The sequence below is a fragment of the Neofelis nebulosa genome, chromosome 1, assembly GCF_028018385.1.
Source record: "Neofelis nebulosa isolate mNeoNeb1 chromosome 1, mNeoNeb1.pri, whole genome shotgun sequence".
Lineage (NCBI taxonomy): Eukaryota > Metazoa > Chordata > Mammalia > Carnivora > Felidae > Neofelis > Neofelis nebulosa.
In genome coordinates, this window is record NC_080782.1 from 103,884,751 (window position 1) to 103,911,897 (window position 27,147).

Below are 27,147 nucleotides of genomic sequence, written 5' to 3' on the forward strand. Positions count from 1 at the left end.
AAGGAGATGTAGTCTGTTTTTGTGGCCCCAGCAAGACATTTACACAGTTGTCCAACATCATCACTTTCTCTACTGTGTGAGGTATTTAGCTTTATTGAGCACCATGCAAGAGCCATCAGTAGTCCAGACAAAGAGCATATCCTCATACAGAACACCAAATACGAAGTCCACTTCTTTCCCTTAATCACTCTTATTGCGTGAGGTAAAGATCAGACCTGTATGTTATCCTTAAAACTGAATTCAAGTTTCTCAGTAATACTTCTCTTTTTCTTAATAGGTTTTTTGTTTTGTTTTGTTTTGTTTTGTTTTTAATGTTTTTACTTGGTTTTGAGACAGAAAGCACTAGCTGGGGTGGGGCAGAGAGAGAGGGAGACAGAAACCAAAGCGGGCTCCACACTGACAATGGAGACCCCATTGCAGGGCTCAAACCCACGGGTGATGAGATCATGCCCTAAGCTGAAGTCAGGGGCCCAGCTGACTGAGCCACCCAAGCATTCCAGTAATGCTTTTCAGTATGCCCTTAAGGTAGAAGCACACTAATGCAGGTTCTGTAAAATGCAGATTAAAGTGTGGCTCATTGTTGGCTGGGATTGATGATATTGCAGAGGGAAGTAGTGTGAGTAGAGGAAAGTAACTAACTTGGGGAAAAGACAGTTTAATTTTAAACTGTGTTTTTTGAAGTAAATGTGAAGATATGAAATTGGTAATTGGAAATGTTGCATTGAACGAAGAAGAAATGTCAGTTGGATAGTAGATTTAGAAGTCTTTCTACATAAGGGGCATCTGGGTAGCTCAGTCTGTTAAGCGTCCAACTTCTGCTCAGGTCATGATCTCACACCTCGTGAGTTGGAGCCCCACATCAGGCTCTGCGCGGACAGCTCCGAGCCTGGAGCCTGCTTTGGGTTCTTTGTCTCCCTCCCTCTCTCTGCCCCTGTCCCGCCTCTCAAAAATAAATAAATAATTAAAAAAATTTTGTTTAATAATAAAAAAATAAAAAGACAAGTCTCTCTGCATAGAGGTTATAATTGAAGTAATAGGGATAGATGATCATAAACAGGTAAAGAAGGATGGACAGTTCTTTTTTGGGAATGCCCAAGTTTAAGACTTGATTAGAGAGGTAATAAAGCATTGGAGCTCTACATTGTTAGATCACCCAAAATGTCTTGACTATCAAGACAAATGATCATCAGAATCTAACTTTACAGGAAGGTTGAGAGTGAGGACTTGATTAAAAAGCCCCTAGAGCTGATAACCAGATATATGATGCCTTCCAGCATAGTTGTTGTAGCATGTGGGATGATAAAAAGAGGAAGTGGAGGCTGAGTTGATGGGGCCTTGAGGCCTTGGTAGTTACTGGGTTATATTGTTACACTTTTTTTCAAGTATGACCCTGTAACATGTCCATTGTTCTTCATATTTTCACAGCATGCTTTAAAGAATGGTGACATTTCTGAAGCTTCAGATAAACCAAAAGGCACACCTAAAAGAAAACCTGCTAAGAAGAATAAAAGCCAAAAAAAGAATACCACAGCAGCCCTGAAGCAGGTTATTTTAAAACATTGAGATTGAACTTCAAAGAATTTCTTGTTACTGTTTTTAATAATAGTGTAAAATATATTTAACTTACATGATTAGTATAGTGTTTTCCACTGACACGTAATCATAAAACTTCTAAAATAGCTATTAAACTTTCTATTGTTTAGGAACATGCATGTCAGTAAAAGTATAGTGAGTTAGGTGGGAATGTAAATAATATGTTGAAGATTGTGTTTACCTTATGTGCGAGGTGGGGTACAGGAGCCCATGGCCACTTGGGATGAGCACCTCGGGGCCTTAAACTGCACTGGCATTGTAAAACTGGGAAATGGCTGTGCTTTTTTTTTTTTTCTTCAAAAACCCTAAAACTAATACCCAGGAACCAAAAATTCTAGGTAAAGTCATTTCTGCTATTTAAAACAGCAGACCTGAAAGCTAAATATTTTGGTACCTTGTCAGTCCCCTTAGTTTTATCATTACCAAGGGGGAAGAGAGCTAACATTTGATAAGCACTGGCTATGTGCTGAATCAGAGTGCAGGACCCTGTACACACTCTCCCTCCTTTCTGTTCTTCACAACAAACAGATGAGGTAGATTTTATTGTAATTCCTTAACAGATGAGGAAATTGAGACTTAAAGAGATTAACAAGCTTGTCTTAATTGATTATATAGTTGGCAGAATTCATATTACGTGGTAAATATGTGGCATGATTATATAAACAGCAAAATTATATTGATACTGGAAATTCAGATTTATGTGTCTTTGGCCCCAAGCCAAAGATCATTCTGCCTTCCAGATCAGTTACCTAGAGACTATCCACTCCACAACCTACCTTACCCTACCTAAACAAGATTACAATTTATCCTCTTTAAAAGAAATATGTGTGGGTGTGTATCTTTGGTTTCTTTTATAGTGGAAAGTTGGTGACAAATGTTCTGCCATTTGGTCAGAAGACGGCTGCGTTTACCCAGCTACCATTGCTTCAATTGATTTTAAGAGAGAAACCTGCGTTGTGGTTTACACTGGATATGGAAATAGGGAGGAGCAAAATGTGTCTGATCTACTTTCCCCAGCCTCTGCAGTGGATAATAATGTAGAACAGAATGCTCAGGAGGTAAGGATACCAAAAATAAAAATAAAAAGGAAAGAAAAAAGAATTCTTGGAGGCAGAGAGGAGATGAGAAAATCAAAAGTTGTTTGATCCCCTGAAGTATTCACTTTTTTTCATGATACCTTTATAACAAAAGTATGTATATTTTTTTCTTTTTACAGAATGAAAATGAAAGTCAAATTTCAACAGATGAAAGTGAGAACTCCTGCAGGTCTCCTGGAAATAAATCAAATAACGTCAAGTCAAAAGCTACTTCGTGGAACTCTTTTCTGCCTCCACCACCCCCCATGCCAGGAGCAGGACTGGGACCGGGAAAGGTACATTTCTGCCCAGAAAAGTTTTCCCAGGAAACAGTTAATAATTTTATAACTGTCCACCCCTCCATTGGATGAGTTTTAGCTTTTCCTTGAAAGTTTTGTAGCTTTCTGTAGCTATCATAAATTCACACTTGAAAATTCTTTGAAAAGGAAATAAAATAGGAATGCAAAATACTTTACACTGAAAGACTTTCCCAACTGTTCTTATGGAGGATTGGGTATTAGACTAATAATCTCATGAATTTACGTTAGAAAGTATAGTGGTATTTTACTGTCACCAGGGTGTTATGCCCTGGTTCTCCATGTCATTTGGTTAGGATACATAACAGTTGGTGAGAAACACAATATTTACATCTAATACAGAAGCATCTAATACATTAAATCCTGAAGCCCTAGATTGTTTTGTAGAGTAAAATGTAAATGCTCTTTTCCTTTATGGGTCTCTTGGCTGTAAGTAGCAAATGAACTTAAACAGAAAAGATTTTGGGGCACCTAGGTGGCTCAGTCTGTTGGACCTTTGACTTCGGCTCAGGTCATGATCTCGCAGTTTGTGGGTTTGAGCCTCACGTCGGGCTCTGTGCTGACAGCTCAGACCCTAGAGCCAGCTTCGGATTCTGTGTCTCCCTCTTTCTCTGCCCCTCCCCTGCTCGCTGTCTCTCTGTCAAAAACAAACATTAAAAAAATTATAAAAATTTTTTTTTTTTTTTAATTTTTCAACGTTTTTTATTTATTTTTGGGACAGAGAGAGACAGAGCATGAACGGGGGAGGGGCAGAGAGAGAGGGAGACACAGAATCGGAAACAGGCTCCAGGCTCCGAGCCATCAGCCCAGAGCCTGACGCGGGGCTCGAACTCACGGACCGCGAGATCGTGACCTGGCTGAAGTCGGACGCTTAACCGACTGCGCCACCCAGGCGCCCCAAAAAAAATTTTTTTTTTTTTTTTTTTTTTAAGTTATATCATGGAACCCTAGTTGGTGTGTCCCTGTCCAGTTGTTTCGTATAAAGGAGTGATTTCTTCACTGGGGGTTAAAAAAAAATTTTTTTTTAGAGAAGATGAGTGATTTCTTTCTTTATAATTTGTTTTAATTAAGTTTATTTTTGAGAGATACAGGGTATGAGCGGGGGAGGGGCAGAGAGAGGGAGACACAGAAGCAGAAGCAGGCTCCAGGCTCTGAGCTGTCAGTGCAGAGCCAGATGAGGGGCTCAAACTCATGAAACGTGAGATAATGACCTGAGCGGAATTCAGACCCTTGACTGATTGACCCACACAGGCGCACCAAGGAAGTTAAAATTTTTTAATGTTTGTTTGTTTATTTTTGAGAGAGAGCGGTCATGCGCATAAGCGGGGAAGGGGCAGAGAGAGGGAGACAGAGGATTCATCCTACAGCAAGGACCCTGATGTGGTGGTCAAACTCACAAACTGAGCCTAAGTTGGACGCTCCACCAACTTAGCCATCTAGGCACCCCTTCACTGTCGGTTATAGTTTTCAGGCGATAATAATAATAAAATTAAAAATCAGTGTTGACTTATTAAAGCTTTTTCTGAAGATTTTCTGTGAGTGCTTTTTTTTTTTTTTAAAGTGAGTGCTTTTTTTTTTTTTAACCTTTTATTTATTTACTTATTTTGAGAGAGAGAGAAAGAGTGTGTGCAGGGGAGGGGCAGGGAGAGAGACAGAGAGAAAGAATCCAAAGCAAGCTTTGTGTGGTCAGTGTGGAACCTGAGGCGAGCTTGAACTCAAAACGGTGGGGTTATGTCCTGAGCTGAAATCAAGAGTCTGTTGCTTAACTAACCGAGCCATCCAGGTGACCCTTTACCATTTTTAAAAATGTTTATTTATTTATTTTGAGAAAGAGAGCATGCGTGAGTTAGTTATGGGAGAGAATGCCAAGCAGGATCCTCACTGTAAGTACAGAGCCCAATGCAGGACTTGATTTCACGAACTGTGAGATCATGACTTGAGTAGAAACCAAGAGTCAGACCCTTCACCGACTAAGCCACGCAAACACCCCTGTGAATGCTTTCTTAAAGAGGTTTGCATTATATTACAATTTCTAGAATGATCAGACCTCTTAATTTATCTACATACCGTACTTCATTGGTCTGAGGGAGCTGACTTTTCTTGTTAAATGAGAGGTTTACTAATTTTTACAATATATGCTTATGTTAGTATATGTAACTCAGGGGACATCCATAAAAAGATTACGCAATTAACGACATTGTGGCAGATACAGTCTTTTTTATGATTGAAATATCTTGCTAAATACACAGTCTCTGATTTCTGAGGTAATTGGCAATCTTTTTACTTTGGTTTTACTTTCTGAATGTTTAGATATGAAAGGAAATGAGGAAAATCTAGATTTATGAGTCTTGTTTAAATTCACCATTTGGTATATGAAATTCTATTTCATCTTTTTTTGAGAGAGAGAGAGAAAGAGAACCGGGGGAAGGGTGGAAAAAAGAGGGAGAGAGAAAATCCCAAGCAGGCCCCACACTCAGCACAGAGCCCCGACACACAGGGCTGAATCTTACGAACCATGAGATCATGACCTGAGCAAAAATCAAGAGTAGGAAGCTTATGCTTATCCCTTATCCGACTGAACCACCCAGGTGCCCCTGTTTCATCTCTTTTGATATGTATAATGTATCATTCTGGGTGGTTATTTAGGTTCTTAAGACATTGAATCCTTTTCCTCTTTTCATATTTAAATTGATAAATTAATCTTCCTTTGAAATGTTCTTTACAGCCTGGTCTAAAGTTCAATGGCCCACCACCACCTCCACCACCACCACCACACTTCCTATCATGCTGGTTGCCTCCGTTTCCTTCTGGACCACCAGTAAGTGTAAAAGAATTCAGATTAAAATTTGCTTTCATACATAGTTAGGGATTTAGCAGGACATGGAAGTGTCATTTTATACCATCCCTACAGCCAGATTCTAATGTGTAAACCTTTGAACTAAACCTCAGGTTTTTGGGGGCACCTGCGTGACTCAGTCAGGTAAGCATCCGACCTCTGGTTTCTCAAAATAAATAAATAAAAACTCTAATAGATAAATAAATAAATCAACCAACCAACCAACCAACTTGGATTATTTTTTTAAATGTCCTTCTGCTATCCAGACTTAGTCCTCTTATTACCCCAATATCTGAGCCCTATGTTGCATGCTTCCTTCCTCCTGGAAGTTATATCTCATTCTATAGGGAGGTAGCTCCTATTTTAAAGGACTTAATTACACTGTATACAAGGATTAATGTGCTTCCAGATGTGCTCGGAATTTGGTGTCACATGGTCTGTCCCAATTTCTAAAGTCACATGGTCTGACTTTGAGATATCAACAGTAGGCTAGATACAAGATGCTTGTGGCAAATTCCATGTGTTTCAGTGGGAGCCGCTCAGTTTTTCTACTCAAGACCTTTACTTGAAATGCTATTTGGATGTTTTGTGTTGTATTTTAATTTTTTTTTTTTTTTTAACATTTACTTATTTTTGAGAGCAAGACAGAGCACGAGCAGGGGAGGGGCAGAGAGAGAGGGAGACATAGAATCCGAAGCAGGCTCCCAGGCTCTGAGCTGTCAGCACAGAGCCTGATGTGGGGCTTGAACCCGTGAACCCTGAGATCATGACCTGAGCCGAAGTCATATACTAAACTGACTGAGCCACTCAGGTGCCCCTGGATGTTTTTTAAGGAAAACCATTAAAGTATATATACTTGGTCTTTTACCTATAGCTTCATAATGGAACAGAATAATAGTTGGAAAATCAAAACAAAATATCTAAACATTTTATGTGATCTTTTATCTTTTGATTTTATTTATCTTAATGTTGTTAGCCTATTGTTACCGGTTGGCTTTCTCAAAATGTCTTTTAAAAAAAAAAATTAAGTAGGTAATGGCATGAAATGTAGGGAAAGATACAGCTAACATCCAGCATTCTCTATGTAAAATGGATGTCCAGACTTCAGTTTTTGTTTATTGACTTTATATCTTTCTCCATTTCCAGATAATTCCCCCACCACCTCCCATATGTCCAGATTCTCTTGATGATGCTGATGCTTTGGGAAGTATGTTAATCTCTTGGTACATGAGTGGCTATCATACTGGTTACTATATGGTAAGTGATCATTCAGCATCTTTCCTGACAATCACTTTGTGGTTATGTGACTTTGTGACTAAAAGGTGGTTTGTTATGTTTGGCAGATCATAAAGGTTGAAACTACCTCATAAAGTTTAAAAACATAAAACTGTTGGAGTGCCTGGGTGGCTTAGTCCATTGGGCATCTGACTCGATTTTGGTTCGGGTCATGATCTCTGGTTCATGAGTTCATTACTTGCATCGGGCTCCATGCTTAAGGTGCAGAGCCGCCTTGGGATTCTCTGTCTCCCTCTCTCTGCCCCTCCCCTGGTCGCATTCTGTCTCTACTTCAAAATAAATAAATACATTCAAAAATACATATATATATAACTTTTGTTTAAGGCTTACATTCTCTTGAATTGTCCCTGCTAAGTGTAATTATAGTTCATTTAAAATTTTTTCATGTTGAGGCACCTGGTTGGCTCAGTCAGTTGGATGTCCAACTCTGGATGTCAGATCAGGTCATGATGATCTCAAGGTTGTGGGGTTGAGCCCCATGGCAGGCACTATGCTGAGCATGGGGCCAACATGGGGATTCTTTCTCTCTCCCTGCCCCTCTTCCCTGCTCACTCACTCTCTCTCTCTTGCTCTTAAAAAAATAAAAATAAAATTTTGTTCCTGTTCTTAGGTTATGTTGATTATACATTTTCTAATTTAATGACACTCTTTTAAATTATTTTCCAATCTCATTTGTCTTTGTGTTTTAATATAAGACAAAATGCATTGCAAGAAATAGAAAATGAGGGGCGCCAGGGTGACTCAGTTGGTTAAGCAGCTGACTTTGGCTCAGGTCATGATCTCACAGTTTGTGAGTTCAAGCCCGGCGTCGGGCTTTGTGCTGACAGCTCGGAGGCTGGAGCCTGCTTCGGATTCTGTGTCTTCCTCTCCTCCTCGTGCTCTGTCTCTCAAAAATAAATAAACGTTAAAAAAAAAAAAAAAGAAATAGAAAAAGAAAGAATAATAGCTTGAGAAAAGAAATAAAGACAAAAAGTGTTAGGTTCTTTTGTGCATAGAGGAAAGGCCTGAGGTGATACATGCCAAACTGGACCTTACAGACTGAGGCTCCATACTTACCATTTTACACATCAGTCTGTTTCACACATGTAGTATTGTGACTTTTCAGGAAATTTTTAAATTTTTGGAAGGAAGCTACTATGCCATGCTGACATTATGATGTGATATTATAAGTACTTGAAATTTTGGTTAATATATGGAAGATATAAATAAACAACTGACTCAAGGTAAGATTTTTTTAAATGTATCATCTGTACGTGCCCCCACGTACAGATTTTAAAGAATTTTAAAAGATTTAAAGAATTAAAGATTTAAAGAATTTTAAAGAATATTTAAAAGCTATTCTTGGGGGACCTGGGTGGCTTAGTCACTTACACATCTGATTCTTGATTTCTGGTCAGGTCACACTATCTCACAGTTCATGGGTTGGAGCCCCATATCTGGCTCCGCACTAGTGGTGTGGATCCTGCTTGGGATATTCTCTGTCTCTCTCTCTCTCTCTTTCTCTCTCTCTCCACACACACACACACACACACACACACACACACACACACACTCCTCCCTCCCTCCGTCCCCCCCACTCCACTCTCTCTTAAAATAAACTTAAAAAAAAAATTTTTTTTTAGCGTTTATTTATTATTGAGATAGAGCATGAGCAGGGGAGGGGCAGAGAGAGAGGGAGACACAGAATCCAAAGCAGGCTCTAAGCTCTGAGCTGTCAGCACAGAGCCCGACGCGGGGCTCAAACTCACAACCGGTGAGATCGTGACCTGAGCCGAAGTCGGACGCTTAACCGACTGAGCCACCCAGGCGCCCTAAAATAAATAAACTTTTTAAAAAATTAAATAAAAATAATAAAAGGTATTCTTGAGTCATTGTATAAGGTTGGTATATTTGTATAGTATGATGAAGTTCCCCTTTTAATGACTAGAAAGATGATGGAAAGTAACAAGTTAACCATTTGTAATTTGAGACCAATTACTAACATACTAAGCTTCCCTTTTCTGCACTTCGTATTTCTCTGCATGTATTTTTCATGAAATATTTGGAAAAATATTACTTATAGTGTATAAGTAAACTATTGATGTGATTTATATTTATTTTTCAGTTTTTTGGAAGGAAAGAGAGTTCTTTTACCCAGATAGGCCATATTTTGACTTATTTTCAGGTTCATATTATACAGAGGTTCATGGTTTATTTGGTGTTTATAGTGTTTGTATTGAAATAAGTATGCAGAGGTCACCTGTTTGGCTCAGTCAGTTAAACCTCAGACTCTTGATTTCAGCTCAGGTTATGATCTCAGTTTGTGAGGTTGAGCCCTGCGTTGGGCTGTGTGCTGACATTGTAGAGCCTGTTTGGGTTTCTCTCTCTCTCTGCCCCTCCCCTGCTCTTGCTCATGCTGTCTGTCTCAAAGTAAATCAATAAACTTAAAAAAAAAGGGGGGGGGGCACCTGTTGGCTCAGTCTTTTAAGCATCTGACTTTGGCTCAGGTTGTGATCTCACAGTTCATGATTTCTAGTCCCATCTTTAACAGATGAGCTGGAGCCCTGCTTCAGATGAGCCCCGCTTCTCTCTCTCTCTCTCTCTCTCTCTCTCTCTCTCTCTCTCTGTCTCTCTCCCCTTCTCCCTTCTCCCCTTCTCCCTTCTCCCCTTCTCCCTTCTCCCCTTCTCCCTTCTCCCCTTCTCGTTCCTTCGTGGGATTCTCTCTCTCTGCCCTTCGCTCACTTGCACCCCCCCTCCCTCTCCCCCTCCCCCTCTCCCTCTCTAATAAAAAATAAAAAAACAGATGTATGCAGAAAAGTGCATATATTAGAAGTGAACAGCTTGATTTAAAAAAAACATAATTTACTGCCTCCTTATGTCTTCTTCTAATCACTCACTACTAATCCCTTCGCCAAGGGTGACCATTTTCCTAACGTCTAGTGTCATAGAGTACTTTTGTCCTTTTTTGAACTTCTATGGTTTGGAATTATACATACACTCCTTAGTGGCTGGCATATTTTGTTCAGCAGTTTGTGAGAGTAATATACATTGTTGTGTATAGTCGTAGCTCTGTTGTGTTCTTCTGCATGAATATACCATAATCTGTTTATTTCTTTTAACCATTGATGGATATGTAGCTTGTTTCCAGTTTGGAAAACAGCATTGCCTGTGACTTGTTTTTTTTTTTTGTTTTTTTTTTAACTAATTAAGTTTTATTGAGATATAGTTTACATGGCATTCAGTTCACCTTCTAAAGTGTACAACTCACTGGTTTGGGTTTTTAGTATATTCACAATTACACAGCCATAACTACAGTCATTTATGGAATATCTTCATTATCTACCCTCCTTCCGTAAGAAAACAAACATGTACCCCATTTTCCTCAAAATTTCCAGGCCTAGGCAATGACTAACTTACTCTGTGGATTTGCCTTTTCTGGACACTTCTAATAAATAGACTTATACTAAATGTCATCCTTTGTGTCTTTCTTTCTTCACTTAGCATAATCTCTCTCACGCTCTCTCTCTCTCTCCTCTCTCTCTCTCTCCTCTCTCTCTCTCTCCTCTCTCTCTCTCTCCTCTCTCTCTCTCCTCTCTCTCTCTCTCTCCTCTCTCTCTCTCTCCTCTCTCTCTCTCCCTTCATTTTTTATTGCTGAATAATAATCCATTGAGTGTACCTCATTTTTTCCATTTGGGTTATTTCTCCTTTGGGGCTTTAACGAATAATGCTGCGATGAACATGCGTATACAAGTTTCTGTGTCAATGTACATTTTCATTTCTTTTGGGTATACACTTAGAAGTGGAATTGCTAGGTCATGTAGTGTGTGAAAGTTTACCTTTGGCAGATAACCAAACCAAAATACAAGTGCTTTTTGTTGTTGTTTGTTTGTAACTTAAAAAAAAAAAAATCTCTTTCAGACTTAAAGTTGCGAAAATAGTACAAGAATTTCTATGTATCCTTCACCCAATTGTCCCCAAGTGTCACCTTTGTACCACTTTAAGTTTCTTTTATTTTTTAATTTTTTTTATGTTTATTTATTTTTTGAAGGGGAAAGAGAGCATAAACTGGGGAGGGGCTGAGGGAGAGGGAGACACAGAATCTGAAACAGGTTCCAGGCTCTGAGCTGTCAGCTCGGTCCAGGGGCTCAAATCCACGGACCATGAGATCATGACCTGAGCTGAAGTCGGACTCTCAACCGACTGAGTCACCCAGGTGCCCCTGTACCACTTTAGGTTTATTATTCTCATTTATTTCATACTTGTTTGTCTTTTTTTTCTTTGTTTATGTGTATATGTATTTTTCCCTGAAATAATTGATAATCAGTTGCAAACATTATACCCCTTTACATTTAAATGCAGTATGTTTTCTAAATTAAGAATGTTATACAACCGTAGTATAGTAATCAAATCAGGAATTAAAATTTATATCATTCTGTGATCTCATCTTTTGGCCTTATTTGAATCTTGCCTGTTGTCTCACCAGTGTCCCTTACAAGAGAATTAAAAGTAGCTTTCTTTAAAATGAAAATTTGCTTTTAATTTTTTTAATGTTTATTTATTTTTGAGAGACAGAGAGACAGAGTGTGAGCAGGAAAGGGGCAGGGAGAGAGGGAGACACAGAATCCGAAGCAGGCTCCAGGCTCTGAGCTGTCAGCACAGAGCCCAACGTGGGGCTCGAACTCACAAACTGCGAGGCCTGAGCTGAAGTTGAACACTCAATCCACTGAGCCATCCAGGTGCCCCTATTAAAAAAATTTTTTTTACTGTTTATTTTTGAAGGAGAGAGAGACAGAGCTTGAGCAGGGAAGGGGCAGAGAGTGAGGCAGGCACAGAATCTGAAGCAGGCTCCAAGCTCTGCTCTGTCAACACAGAGCCCAGTGCTGTGGCTTGAACTCAAGAGCCATGAGATCCTGACATGAACCTAAGTCGGCTGCTTAACTGACTGAGCCACCCAGGTGCCCCCAAGATTGCTTTCTTTGATCCAGGATTAAATCCAGAGCCATCTGTTGCATTTTATTGTCCTGTCTCTGGAGTTTTACATGGTTTGTTTTTTATATTGTTCTCATCATGCCATTTACATTGTTTTATATCCTTTAAGAATATATGCATTTCTTGATTACAGATGATACATGAATACATTACATTTTAAAAATTGAGCAAATTAAAGATAAGACAAAAATCCCTTTGATGACCTAAGCCACGCCTATTTCTTACCCTTTTCCGTAAGTCACCACTGACAGTAGTCTATTATATAGACAGTAGTCTATCATATCTATTTGTCTGCCTTCCAGTATGTGTGAGTGCTGCTAAGAAATGTATTATTTTTATGTTCATCTTTCTTCATCTACAGACATATTCTAAGAATTTAGCCAGCAGTTTGCTTGTCTTACTCATCAGTCTATGTTGGTGACCGTTTTAGTTCTGTTTAGCTAAACTTAGTGACCATTTACTTCAACTACGTTCTCTAGAACTTGTCTATCACATCATTTTTCACCTTGCCTTCACAGCCAGACTTATTTTTTTAATAATGTATTTACTTTTTAATTTACATCTGAATTATTTAAGAGTCTCTTATGTTTTGTCCCCCTCCCTGTTTTTAAATTGTTTTTGCTTCCCTTCCCTTGTGTCCATCTGTTGTGTCTCTTAAAGTTCTCATATGAGTGAACTCACATGATATTTGTCTTTCTCTGACTAATTTCACTTAGCATAACACCCTCTAGTTCCATCCACATAGTTGCAAAGTGCAGCCAGACTTCTTCAGAGTTATCTCTAGTTCTCTCCCTTACCTCACCGCACCTCTTTGGTCCTATCAGGTGTGCTTCTGTCTTCCCCACTCTGCTGAGATTTTACTGAAGATGGCTACATCAGTGGTCTTTTCTCTGCTTTGACCTTAGTTCTCCGCAACATTTTTATATATTTGTGTACATTTTACACATTTGTATATAAATTGTGTTCCAAAGTGTAACTTTGAAAACATTTTTTCTCTTGCCTTCAGTGACACCATATCATCTACTAGTTTTGAGCCTTTCTCCTTGGCTGTCCCTTCTATACTCCTTTAACAACTTTTCCTCCTCTTCTGAATATCCAAGTAGAATCCTTATGCATGGTCCACAGTCCCTGTTTCTTTTTATTTATTTATTTATTTATTTATTTATTTATTTATTTATTTATTTTTGAGACAGAGAGAGAGCAGGAACAGGGAGGGGCAGAGAGAGAGGGAGACACAGAATCGGAAGCAGGCTCCAGGCTCCGAGCCATCAGCCCAGAGCCCGACACGGGGCTCGAACTCACGGACCGCGAGATCGTGACCTGAGCCGAAGTCGGATGCCCAACCAACTGAGCCACCCAGGCGCCCCCACAGTCCCTGTTTCTTAATAATGAATGTTCACTAGGTGACCTTGCCTCTACTCCTTGACTTAAAATGGTATGTTTGTGGTGGTACTTCTCAGGTATAAGCTCTGACTTTCAGACTTACTTATGCAGCTGCCTCTTTTCCCTCACCACGTGGATGTCTGTTAGGTACATCTCAAACTAACTGCAGCCGAAACAGAACTTCACGTGTCATTTCTTACACCTCTGTTCCCACAGCCTTTTATGTTTCTCAGTAAGCAATGACATTGGTGCACCAGCACCAATTTCTCAAGCCACAGGCCTGGCATTAGCCATATTTTCTCACTCTGTTTCACGTTTCCACATCCAATTTGTAGGAAAGTATTGTTGCCTCTTTCCCAACAGATCCTGAATCATTGCACTTTGCTTTTTTTCTCCACTGCTACTACATCTTTCAAGATACTATCATCTTTTTAATTGAGATATAATTTATCGTTTAAAAGTATACATTTCAGTGGTTTTTAAATTATATTCACAAAGTTCTACAACCACCATCACTATTTAATTCCAGAACATTTTTATCACTCATTAAGAAAACCTGTACCCGTTAGCAATCACTCTCCAGTACCCACCTGGTAGTATACCCACCCAGCCCTGGGCAAGCACTAATCTACTTTTCATTAGTACAGATTTGCCTATTCTGAACTTTTCATATAAGTGGAATTGTTAAATACGTGGCTTTTTGTGCCTGATTTATTTCATTTACCCTCAGTTTTTCAAGGTTTCTCCAGGCTATAGTATGTGTGAGTACTTCATTTCTTTTTACCGCTCAATAATAATTCTGTTGTAAGGACAGTACCATATTTTGTTTATCCATCAGTGGATGGACACTGAGTTGTTTCCTCTTTTTGACTACAATGAGTAATTCCATTTTCTTCCTTTTTTTTTTTTTATAGTGAGTAGTTCTTTTGCAGACATTTGTGTGTAAAATTTTGTATGGACATAAGTTTCAGTTTTCTTCCATATATATCTAGGAGTAGAATTGCTGGCTGAGAAGTTTGGAGGAAGTGCTGAACTTTTTTCTAAGATGACTGTACCTATTTACCTTTTACCAGCAATGTGTGAGGGTCCCTTTTTCTCTACATTCTTGTCAACACTTAACTATTATCTCCCTGAGTGTGAAGTGATACCTTATTGTGGGTTGTTGTTGTTTTTAGTTAACATACAGTGCAGTATTGGTTTCGGGAATGGGCTTATTGTGGTTTTGATTTGCATTTCCCTAATGTCTAAATGATGTTGAGCATCTTTTCATATGTTTGCTGGCCATTTGTTTTATCTTCTTTGGAGAAATAACCACATTTTTTCCTGTTTTGGTTTTTAGTCAGGCTGTTTATCTGTTTGTTGATGGGTTGTAATAGCTCTTCATGTAATAGCTATTTATTTAATATCTGAATAATATGGCATTATTTATCTCTTATCTTTCTTTCTGCAGCAGATCCCAACTATTATTTTGCTTTTAGAATCTTGCATCCCCCGCCTGCCCACCAAATCCGTTCTCCATATAGCAGTTAGAAGTGATACTTTAAAATGTAACATAGATCAGATCTACCCCTCAAGACCCTTTGATACCTTCCAGTTGCACTTATGTTAAAATCAAAACTTTATCCTGGTTTGCAGAATATTACATGATGTGTATATTGCCGACTTCTGTATGTACATTTTATTCTATGCGTGTCCATTCTTACAAAGCTGGCCTCTCTTCAAATGTATACCAGGTTTATACCTTCTTCAGGGCCTTTGTACTCCCTGCTCTTTAGGCTGGAAACTCATAACCCAGATTTCACTTGTCTAGCTTCTTGTGTTTCAGAACTCACCTGAAATTTCTCCCAGTTTAATCCAGAACTGATAGGCCCATATGCTCTATCATATCACCCCACTTAGATTCTCTGTGTGGCATTTATGAAACCTGATTTTCCTTACCTGTTTGTTTCTCCAGTAGAACGTAAGCTCCATAAGAGCAAGGACCTTGTCTATCTTGGTAACTCTTGGCATTCTAGCATCTGGGATAGTGCCTAGTTCCTGTTCAGTGTGGTTCAGAATAAGTTCATAGTTTCCTGAATGTTGAACATTAACACATTTTTCCTCTGATTCGTAGATAACCATTTTTTAGATATAAAGCTTCTTGTAGATTATTTCCTTTTGATATTTGGAAGTACTGTTACTGAGTCAAAAAGTGTAAACATTTTAATAGCTTTTGATACTGCTGACTGGCTTTCCACAATTTTTATTTCCATGTGTATTGCCTCTTGAAAACATCTATTTTGGGGATACCTGAGTGGCTTAGTCGGTTAAGCATCTGATTTCGGCTCAGGTCATGATCTCACAGTTTGTGAATTTGAGCCCCATGTTGGGCTCTGTGCTGACAGCTCAGAGCCTGGAGCCTCTTCGGATTCTGTGTCGCCTCCTCTCTCCACCCCTCCCCCGCTCATACTCTGTCTCTCAAAAATAAATAAACATTACAAAAAAAAAAAAAAAAAGAAAACATCTATTTTACCACAGCCTTAAGTAGATATGGACCTGATTTTCTATTTTGATAGTTCTAGCAACCATTAAAGAATAGGAACGTACTGACATTTTAAATATATTTAATTTGAAGGATGACATGGACGAAAGTTAGACTTGGTTCATTTGTATTTATAAGCACTACTATTACATGTACCTGATTATACTGTGTTACTAAAACCTAGCAGATTTGCACTGGACTTTTAACTATGGTCCTGACCATTAAGTTGCAGATGTTTCTGTTTCTTTTATGAGTTCAAGTCGCAGTTTTGGGGAAAGCAGTCTTGTCCCCAGAATTATGTGCCTCAAATTCAGGGCCAACTATGACTGACTTGTTTCTGAGAAAGGATCTTAACTTTACAGAGTATTATTTCTATATCTGTATACAATACAATGTAAACATACATTTACATTCGAAAATGCAAAGAAATTGTAGTTTCCTGGATCTTGCATTTTTTTGTCTCTTTGAAATTGTTACCATTAAAAAGAAGCCACTACTCATTGTCAGATTTTCTAACCGCTTAAGTATGTTTGAGCCACCATTAGCTTCAGCTAGTGTTTCTTAAGCATTGCTTCACAGAAACACGAGCTGGACAGCTTTTCTGTTGGCAGCTCGTTCCCATAAGAGCAGCTAGATAGAATTTGGGTCCAGCTCTTAACCTCTAGAAATCCAAGCAAATGCAAATGACGTAAAAGTAGTGTTCTTGGAATAACATAAAATAGGCTATAACTTTGGTCCTTCTTAAGAACAAATCACTTTTAATACATCTTATGGCCTGTAGACATAGATAAACAATGAAGTAGAAAGTATATATAAAAGGGAAGATAGAAGATGTGGAAGCCAGAAGAAATGAATAGGACATTTGGGTTAGGTCTGACCAGGAAAAACAATAAATATTTGAGTATTGATCTTGTTTTGTTTTTTTTTAACTTCTAAAATGTTCTTTAGTATGTAGTGGTCCTTAATGGTTTTATTTTAATAAATGAGTGTGACACAGTGTTTATTTTACTTGAAAGAATTAAGGTGTAAGTTAGCTCAGGAACATCACTGGGCATAGTGAGAGAAGAAAATTTTATTTCTTTTTTATATTTTAATTTTTTTAATGCATTTTTGAAAGACAGAGAGACCATGAGTGGGGGAGGGGCAGAGAGAGGGGGAGACACAGAATCTGAAGCAGGTTCCAGGCTTCAAGCTGTCAACACAGAGCCCGATGCGGGGCTCGAACTCACGGACCGTGAGCTTGTGACTTGAGCTGAAGTCGGACTCCTAACCAACTGAGCCACCCCGGCACCCCCAAAGAAGAAAATTTCTTAACTACAGCCTAATAATTGTTTACTTTAGGAACACTTAAAGATTTTATTTATTTTTGAGAGCACAAACGGAGGGTAGGCAAAGAGAGAACATGACAGAGGATCTCAAGTGGTCTCTATGCTGACAGCAGTGAGCCAGATGTGGGGCTCGAACCCAAGTTGGACACTCAACCTACTGAGCCACTCAGGTACTCTTCTTTAGGATTACTTTTAAAGCACATTTGAAGGCCATAAACTTATTTTCTGATATTTTGTTAAATAGAATTAGTAAAACATCTTGTATGAAACAAAGTGTTTATTCGTATCTGTATAAAATGTGTATGCTGTTCTTTAAAATTCTGTTGCTTTCTTACAGGGTTTCAAACAAAACCAAAAAGAAGGAAGGTGCTCACATTTCAATTAAGAAGTAAGTCTACTGTCATTATAAAAGTGAATCTTTTATATGAATTTCAGTTTGGGGAAAACATATCTTTAAAAATCAAATGTTAAAAAAAAAAAGTTAATGTAAAGCTATTAAATATGTTTTTAATTATTTTTAATTCAAGTACAGTTAACATTGTTATTTTACTTTCAGGTGTACAACACAATGATTCAGCAGTTATACGCACTACTCAGTGCTTACTACAACTGTACTCCTAATCCCTTTCCCCATTTCACCTATCCCCCCACCTACTTCCCCTCTGTCAACCACAAGTTTGCTCTGTATATTTAAGAGTCTGTTTTTTGTTTTTTAATTTGATCCTTTGTTTTGTTTCTTAAATTGTACATATGAGTGAAATCATATGGTATTTGTCTTTCTCTGACTTAGTTTAGTTACCTTCGTTATACCATCTAGATGCATCCATGTTGTCTCAAATGGCAAAGTTTTGTTCCTTATGGCTGAGTAATATTCCAGTGTGTGTGTGTGTGTGTGTGTGTGTGTGTGTGTGTACACATCACATCTTTATCCGTTCATCTGTCGATGGACACTTGGGTTGTTTCTATATCCTGACTTTTGTAAATAATGCTGCAGTAAGTACAGGGATGCATATATCTTTTTAAATCGGTGTTTTCATTTTCTTTGGGTAAACATCTAGTAGTGGAATTACTGGATCATATGGTAATTCCATTGTGAATTTTTTCAGTAATGTTCATACTGTTGTCCACAGTGGCTGCACAGTTTGCATTACCATCTATAGTGCTTGAGGGTTCCTCTTTCTCCATATCCTCACTAATAGTTACGATTTCTTGTGTTTTTGATTTTAGCCATTCTGACTGGTGTGAGGGTTATCTCATTCTGGTTTAGAGATGCATTTACCTGATGATGAGTGATGTTAAGCGTGTTTTCACGTGTCTGTTGACTACCTGTATGTCTTCTTTGGAAAAATATCTATTCATGTCTTTTCATTTTTCAGCTGGATTATTTAATTTTTTGGTGTTGAGTTGTACACATTCTTTATGTATTTTGGATATTAAGCCCTTATCAGATACATCATTTGCAAATATCTTCTTCCATTTGATAGGTTGCATTTTTGCTGGTTTCTTTCACTGTGCAGAACCTTTTTATTTTGGTGTAATCCCAATAGTTTATTTTTGTTTTTATTTCCTTTATCAGAGGCTGCATATCTGGAAAAACGTTTCTAAGGCTAATGTCAAAATGATCACTGCCTATGTTTTCTTCTAGGAATTTTATGGTTGCAGGTCTGACATTTAGGTGTTTAATCGATTTTAAGTTTATTTTTGTTTATAGTGTAGGAAAGTGGTCCAGTTTCATTCGTAGCTGTCCCGTCTTCCCAGCCCCGTTTGTTGAAGACATTGGATTTTCCCCATTGTATATTCTTGCCTCCTTTGTTGAAGATTAATTACCATATAAGCATGACTTTATTTCTGAGCTGTCAGTTCTGTTCCACTTATTTATGGGTCTCATTTCGTGCTAGTTGCATACTGTTTGGATCAGTACAGCTTTGTCGTGTATCTTGAAATCTGAGATGGTGATACCTCCAGTTTGATTCATCTTTTTCAAGATTGTTTTGACTTCTTTGTCTTCTGTGGTTCTATCCAAATTTTAGGATTATCTGTTCTAGTACTGTGGAAAATGTTGTGTATTTTTATAGGGATTGTATTAAATTTGTAGATTACTTTGGGTAGTATGGACATTTTAATTATATTAACTCTTCCATTCCATGAGCATGGAATATCTTTCTATTTGTGTTATCTTCCTTTTTTTTTTTTTTTTATTAGTGTCTTACAGTTTTCAGGTGCACAGGTCTTTAAACTCCTTAGCTAATTTTATTCCTAGATATTTTATTGGTTTCGGTGCAGTTGTAAACAGGATTGTTTTCTTAATTTCTCTCTCTACTAGCTCATTATTAGTGTATAGAAATGTAACAGATTTTGTATCCTGTGACTTTACTGAATTCATTTATCAGTTCTAGTCGTTTTTTTAGTGCAGTCTTTAGGGCTTTCTACATATAGTAATATTAAATGCATTTGATGTCAAAACAATTTGATAAAAGATTGAGCTACATGCTCTCTAGAATTGTCATGATGTCAAAGTATCATCTCAGCAAATACTTGGTTAGTGGTGTGGAAAGAAAACCATCCAGTGAAGAGATTCTTAGAATCACTGGTGATACTGCACTACTGTGATGGGACAGTCAGACTTGATTTTGATATGATGCAGTGTGAAATACACAAAATAGCCTGTGAAGTGTTTCAGTGAAAAGAGTGTAACTGGAATTTAATCAAGCCTATAAGATCTGCTTCCCATTTACTGGAAATAGTGGGCTAGAGCAGCAAGTTAAATGACCTCACAAAAGGAATGATCAGATAGATCCAGAATGTGAAATGCTGTAGTAGATAACTGGCCTCCTTTCTTCAAAAAGTCAGTAAAAAAAGGGTACCTGGGTGGCTCAGTCAGTAAAGTGTCCAGCTTCAGCTCAGGTCATGATTTTACGGCTCGCAAGTTCAAGTTCCTGCAACAGGCTCTATGCTCACAGCTCAGAGCCTAGAGCCTGCTTTGGATTCTGTGTCTCCCTCTCTGCCTCTCTCTGCCTCTCTCTGCCTCTCTCTGCCTCTCTCTGCCTCTCTCTCTCTCTCTCTCTCTCTCTCTCTCTCTCTCTCTCTCTCTCTCACACACACACACACACACACACACACTCTCTCTCTCTCTTTTTCTCTCTCAAAAGATAAACATTAAAAAAATTTTTTTTAGTTAAAAAAAGTGAAAAAAAAGGCATGGAGTAACTGCTCTAGATTAAAAGTGACTTGGAAGACAACAGCCAAATGCAGTGTGGTATCCCTGGTTGGAATCTGGTTGAAAGAGCCATCTATAAAAGTCTTGGGAGTAGGGTTAGGGTGCCTGGGTGGTTCTGTTAGTTGAACATCCGACTCTTAATTCCAGCTCAGGTCATGATCCCAGGGGTGTGGCTTGAGCAAATCAGGTTCTGTGCTGACAGTGCCAAGAGCCTGCTTGGGATTCTCGTTCTCTCCCTCTCTCTCTGCCCCTCCCCCCCCCCAAATAAATAAACTTAAAAAACATGATTTAGCAAAATTTGTGTGTGCATGCATTTATGGCTGTTGAGTGTACATGGTGTGCATATTGATGTTTATTGTACTCCTTTTTCTATTTATGTTTGAAAAGTATGTAAGAAATTAATTAAGCTGTGTGTCTATCACAGTATTCTTTTTTCATGTATTATTTTACACTTTTCCATATTCATCTATATTTGATACGGATATCATCATAGCATTTTGTGCACAATCCGTGTTTCCTCCCTTGACGTCACTTTTTTTTTTTTTTTTTTTAATGTGTATTTATTTTTGATAGAGTGAGAGCGGGGGGAGGTGCAGAGAGAAAGGGAGACACAGAATCCGAAGCAGGCTCCGGCCTCCTCAGGGCTCAAATCTACAAAACCATGAGATCATGTGAGATCATGACCTGAGCCAAAGTCAGACGCTCAACTGACTGAGCCACTCAGGCACCCCTTTGCCTTTTTCATAACAGGGTAAATCCCCTTCAGACTTTTTTGTTTAGTGAAAACAGTTGTTGCTAGTGTAAGTCTTTGGTAAACAGCAGTGGCCTAAAACTCTGGAGAAGCATGGGGATCCTTGTATTCTATCATTCTTTTAATTTTATTTTAAAAAACTACATTGTTGCTTGTTATATAGAGCAATCTGATAGGAAAATATTTTTAAATGAAGAAAGTTAGAGGCAGAAATGTGTTACGCTACTTGCCATTTATGTAAACGCATTTACATACATGTCTCTGTGTGAATTAATGGGTCGCCTCAGGGCTGTACTCAAGTAATCTCTGAAGAGGACTAGAATGTGAGGGAGACTTCACAGAACAAAACCCTTCGTTTTTATTTGGTTGTGTTGTGCTGTGTACATTTGTTGGCAGTAAAATTAATATATAGTTGAAACAGATCTGATAAGATGTTTCATGATTACTCCTTCCAACTCTTTAAATTTTTCATTTTTATAGGTGATTCATACAATGTTCTTTATTAGGTAAGTGCTTTTTCCTCAGAATTTTTTTGGAGAATCCTCAATGCCAGTATATAAAAATGTTCTGTTTTTTGGGGCGCTTGGGTGGCTCAGTCGGTTAAGCATCCAATTTTGGCTCAGGTCATGATCTCACAGTTTGTGAGTTCGAGCCCCGCGTCAGGCTCTGTGCGGACAGCTCCTAGCCTGGAGCCTGCTTCGGATTCTGTCTGTCTGTCTGTCTGTCTCTCTCTCTCTCTCTTTCTCTCTCTCTCTCTGCCCCTCCCCCACTTGTGCTCTGTCTCTCTCCATCTATCAAATATAAACGTATAAAAAAAATTTTTTAATGTTTTTTTAAAATTGCATGATATTTTTGTATACAGAATTGTACTAATTGAGCTCTTGGATGGAAGAGCTCAATTGGATGGAATTTTAGGTTGTTCCCAATTGTTTGCTATTTAATGCTATAGTTATATTCTTTTACATAATTCTTTCTGTAGATGTATGAACACATCTTTAGAATTCTCTAAATAGAATCTATAATTCTAATCTGGATTTAGATTCTAGAATTAGAACTGCTAGATTGAAGAGAACCTCCATCTATAATTTTAATAGATTTTTTTCCATGTTGCTTCTCAGTAGAGACTGTATTTATATTCTCACCAACATTGTTTGAGAGCTCCTGTTTCCCACATTCTTACTCAGTAATCTGTGAAACCTTTGGATCATTAATGGTCAAATAGTTAGAAATAGTCCTCTAATTGTATTTATAATTTTTTTATTGATTTTATTATTGTAAAGTTCATCTTTTTGTGTGTTTAAGAGCTCTGTCTTATGTTTACTGGAAACTATGAGTATCACCTTGCCCACTTTTTAACTGGGATCTATGTTTTTCCTTTTTGTTTTGCAAGAATTCTTTGTGATAGGATTTGCAAATACTTGCTTTCTAGTTTATCATTTATTTGACCTTGCTTTTTGATGGTAGTGGTTCTTGTCATTTGGACAGAAATGTTTGCTCTCCTATATCTGTGTGATTATTTTCCCTTTATCGTTTTAGATATTTGTGTTTACTTTAAATTGTCTTTCATAGTTTATCTACAGTCAGTTCTCATTCACAGACTATGTGTTTGCAAATTTGCCAGCTTGCCAAAATTTATCTATCATACCCAAGTCAAGAATTACAGTGCTTTCGCCGTCATTCATGGACAAGTGCAGAGTGGCAAAAAATGTGAATCCTCTGACACAGATAACTTTCAGCTGAGGTTGAACAGTGCTCTGTCTTCATGTGTCATCTCCTGCTCTAAACAAGCATCCTTTGCGCAGTCTTTTTAGTGCCACGTTATTCATGTTTCTGCACCTTTTGATTTCACTCTTTAAAGTGGACACCAAACATTGTGGTTTGTGTTCCCAAGTGCAAGAAGGCTGTGATGTGCCTTACAGGGAAAATATATGTGTTAGGTAAGCCCCATTCAGGCAAAGTCAGGTAGTGCCATTGACTGTAATTTCAGTGTTAATGAATCATCAGTATGTTAGGAGAGCCTGGCTAGCTCAGTCAGTAGAGCATGCAACTCTTGATGTACTGGTCATGAGTTTGAGCCCCACGTTGAGCATGGAGATTACTTAAAAAAAAAAAAAAAAAAAAAAAGTCACCTGTAACATCAATATATATTAAGTAACGTGTCTTTCATCAGAAAGACACATTTTAAAAGATTAGGAATTGGTCAATTGATAAGAATGTGACCAGAGGCTTGCCTGAACCTAGCCTTGTATTTCTTCTAGGAGCATTGGCTTAGTACTCACGAATTTATTGTTTTTAGTGACTTTATTTTATTTTACTTTAAACAACAGTGTTAATTTTATTATTTATTTATTTTTGAGAGAGAGAGAGAGAGAGAGATAGGGAGGCACAGAGGAAAAGGGAGAGAGGGAGAATCCCAAGCAGATTCCACACTGTCAGCTCAGAGCCTGACATAGGGCTCTAATTCACCAACCCTGAGATCAGGACCTGAGCCAAGAACAAGAGCCAGCCACTTAACTGACTGAGCCCCCCAGGCACCCCCTGTTGTGACTTTTTAGAACATAACTACCATGAATGAGAATTGAACGCATTTCTTTTCAAGTCATTTTACAAGCAGTCTACATAGAACAAAGAGATAGTGAAAATAACTTTGTTAGCAATTTGATTGAGAATTTACATACAGCAAACCCAAGTTTTTACTCCATCTTTTCCCAATATTTCATTCATGTGCATGTATGTCTGTGTGTATCTAAAGTGGATAACGTTTTATTTATTGTTTTATTTATTTATCTACCAATCAGTCAATGAGAGGGAGAGAGAGAATCCCAAGTAGACTCCACATTGTCTGTGCAGAGCCCAGTGTGGGGCTCCATTTCCCCAAACCATGAGATCATAACCTGCGCCAAGACCAAGAGTTGGATGCCCAACTGACTGAGGCACCCAGACACCCTAAAGCAGATAACATTCTTTTTTCTTTTTTTAAACTTTTTTTTTTATGTGTATTTATCTTTGATAGAGACTGAGCTCTAGTGGTGCAGAGAGAGACACACAGAATTTAAAGCAGGATACAGGCTCTGAGCTGTCATCACAGAGCCCAATGTGGGGCTCGAACCCACAAACCATGAGACCATGATCTGAGCTGAAGTTGGACACTTAACCAACTGAGCCACCCAGGTGCCCAAGTAGATAACATTTTTTATATGCAGCTAACTGTTCATTAATATGCATGAACCTGAATATGTTTATCTTATAAATACTCATTCTAGATTTCAGATACATTTTTACTATGTTCTAGTTTATCATTTCTTTGATTCTCGTGGATTCCATAAAAGCACAGTACTTTTGGGGCTCTGAATGGATCAGTCATTTGAGCGTCCTACTCTTGATCTCGGCTTAGGACATGATCTCATGTTTCGTGAGATCGAGCCCCATGTGAGGCTCTGCACTGACAGTGTGGAGCCTGCTTGGGGTTCTCTTTCCCCCTTCTCTCTCTGCCCCTACCCACTTGCACATGAGCTCACTCGCTCTCTCAAAAAAAATTTTTTTAATTTTTTTAAGGTTATTTATTATTGAGAGAGAGAGACAGAATATGGGCATGGGAGGGGCAGAGAGAGGGGGAGACACAGAATCGGAAGCAGGCTCCAGGCTCTGTGCACATAGCCTGATGCGGGGCTTGAATTCACAGACCACGAGATCATGACCTGAGCTGAAGTCAGATGCTTAACTGACTGAGCCACCCAGGTGACCCTCTCTCTCAATAAACTTTAAAAAAGAAATTGTTAGGACCGGGGCGCCTGGGTGGCTCAGTTGCTTAGGCTGCTGACTTGGGCTCAGGTCATGATCTCACAGTTTGTTCGAGCCCCATGTTGGGCTCTGCGCTGACAGCTCAGAGCCTGGAGCCTGCTTCAGATTCTGTGTCTCTCCTCTCTCTACCCCTCCCCCTGCTCACCCTGTGTGTCTCTGTCTCTCAATAAGAAATAAACGTTTAAAAAATTTAAAAAAAAAAAAAAAGAAAAAGAAATTCTGTTAGGACAGATGAAATACCAATGCTCCTTAAATTTTTTTTTAATCTTTCACATTTACTCTTCCAAATGAATATCACAATTAGTCTAATTATTTATCCCATAAAGATTGAATTTAGTATTGCATAAAGTCTATATTAGCATACTTTTGTTCTAGTTTTATTTACCATGGTGAGTGTGTTGTTTTCCTTTTTTTTTTATAAGAAAATAAGTTTTTAAATTGCATAATTATATCTGCACTTTTTCCCTCCAAATTCAGGTGCAGCTCTCTCCCAAGGAGAATGGTATTTTGATGCGCCATGGTTGATGTGAATAAAATTTCATGCTTTTCTTCATGAACAGTTGGTTGGGTGGCATAGCCATCTGCATTGCCCTATGTTGCATGTGACTCATGCTTCGATAACCAGCCATGTATTTCAAGGGAATAATCAGTTTGAATAACTCAACAGTGGAAATGTGAGTAACTAAAAGAAACTCAAAGTCACACATAGTGCAGAAAAGTCAATCTGTGAAAATATCGACTGAACATATTTGTATATTGTAACTTTCTAAGTATGTTAAGCTTTTTATTAATGCCTTTAAAAATAAATGACAAATTTTTTTTAAGCTTGACTGTATGAGTATTTTTTTTTTAGAATATATATGGTGAGGGAAATCTAATAACGGATAAAGAGAACTAGTCAGACTTATTTGGAGAAACGGTAGTATTGTAAAGACACAACCAGTTGTAAAACAGTGTTGCTGATAATCCAGGCTTAAGAAACACAGCTTCTCTGAAGCTGAGTGTCACAGGAGTAGACCTCGCCAGTCAGGAACCACGGCTTTGTTCCGTTGCTTGGAAGTCATATTGTCATTATCCTCTCCTCTTTCTCTTACCTATCTGCCTCTCTTTCATCTAGCTTCCTTCACATTTTCATCATGCCCATTGCCTAACATGGTTGTCCAAGCTATTCTGCCCTCATCACTACCTTGTGGTTCCATCTGTCATCCATTTGACTATGTGTGTGTCACTTCAAATTCTCAGGAGAGGGAGAAAATCCTATTGTTTCAGTTGAGTGTAAGCATTGGTATCCATGCACCAGGGATTCTTCCTAGTCCTTTTAGCTGTGGTAGCAGAGGTTAATATAAAAAGTTCTATTTCTTTCAGAGATTTTGCCTGGAAACACTAAATATGCCTAACCTATTTGTTGCTGCCCAGTACATATTTGTTGAATAAAATGAACATTCAATTCCTGGTAAGTAACCTTCACAGAATGGGATATTCAGTGGCTTAAGCTTTCTGGTACCGGTGAGTAGATTTTTATTTCTCATGACAGTCAGCCAGTATTTTATACATTCTGCATATTTTCATTGCCTAAGTAGGTGTGGCAGGTTAAATTCAGTTATGAAGGCAGCTTATTTGCTTTCAGAGACATTTTTGCATCTTACGTCTTTTGATACCTAATGCCGTTGGAAAGTGGTTGCAGGTTCTGGTAAATCATTCATTTCAGGAATTATTTCTTCACTTTTGTTTATGTGCTAGGTACTCTTCTACGTGCTTGGAGACCACAGTAAGCCAAACAGACGAAAGTTCCTGCTTACATTGGTGGGGAACACTAGTAAACAAAATGTATAAGGTGGCAATAGTAATACATGCCACAGACAGAAATGAAGCAGGAAAGGGGGTTAGGCAGAACGCAATTGGAATGTGAATGCTTTGTTTTGTTTATTGTTTTTATTTTCAGAGAGAGAGCCAGCACTCGAGAACAGGTAAGAGGGAGATAAAGAATCCCAAGCAGGCTCCACGCAGAAAGGACAGGTCTTGATCCCGTGAACCATGAGATCATGACCTGAGCCAAAATC

The 27,147-nt window shown here is 38.4% G+C and overlaps 2 protein-coding genes across 6 annotated transcripts in view; one reads left to right on the forward strand and one right to left on the reverse strand.

The window, feature by feature from the left end:
* Positions 1 to 25,911, forward strand: part of SMN2 (survival of motor neuron 2, centromeric) — a 41,577-nt gene extending 15,666 nt beyond the window's left edge. Inside the window, exons 3-10 of one of the 3 annotated variants that reach the window (XM_058730272.1) lie at positions 1,426 to 1,545; positions 2,451 to 2,651; positions 2,810 to 2,965; positions 5,712 to 5,804; positions 6,969 to 7,079; positions 17,656 to 17,706; positions 21,767 to 21,792; positions 25,565 to 25,911. In XM_058730272.1, coding sequence (XP_058586255.1) covers positions 1,426 to 1,545; positions 2,451 to 2,651; positions 2,810 to 2,965; positions 5,712 to 5,804; positions 6,969 to 7,079; positions 17,656 to 17,703 — 729 coding nt within the window. In that variant the 3' untranslated portion in view covers positions 17,704 to 17,706; positions 21,767 to 21,792; positions 25,565 to 25,911. Of the gene's footprint in view, positions 1 to 1,425; positions 1,546 to 2,450; positions 2,652 to 2,809; positions 2,966 to 5,711; positions 5,805 to 6,968; positions 7,080 to 17,655; positions 17,707 to 17,874; positions 18,079 to 21,766; positions 21,793 to 25,564 lie in introns of those variants that run through there. The other 2 variants (XM_058730264.1, XM_058730278.1) reach the window with 2 other exon arrangements.
* NAIP (NLR family apoptosis inhibitory protein) overlaps positions 1 to 27,147 on the reverse strand; it is an 87,838-nt gene that overhangs the window by 23,794 nt on the left and 36,897 nt on the right. Inside the window, exon 16 of one of the 3 annotated variants that reach the window (XM_058730234.1) lies at positions 11,667 to 11,839. The exons of 1 other annotated variant lie outside the window; for it this stretch is intronic. In XM_058730234.1, the coding sequence (XP_058586217.1) occupies positions 11,778 to 11,839 (62 nt within the window). In that variant the 3' untranslated portion in view covers positions 11,667 to 11,777. Of the gene's footprint in view, positions 1 to 11,666; positions 11,840 to 20,930; positions 26,901 to 27,147 lie in introns of those variants that run through there. One more of the 3 variants, XM_058730225.1, reaches the window with a different exon arrangement.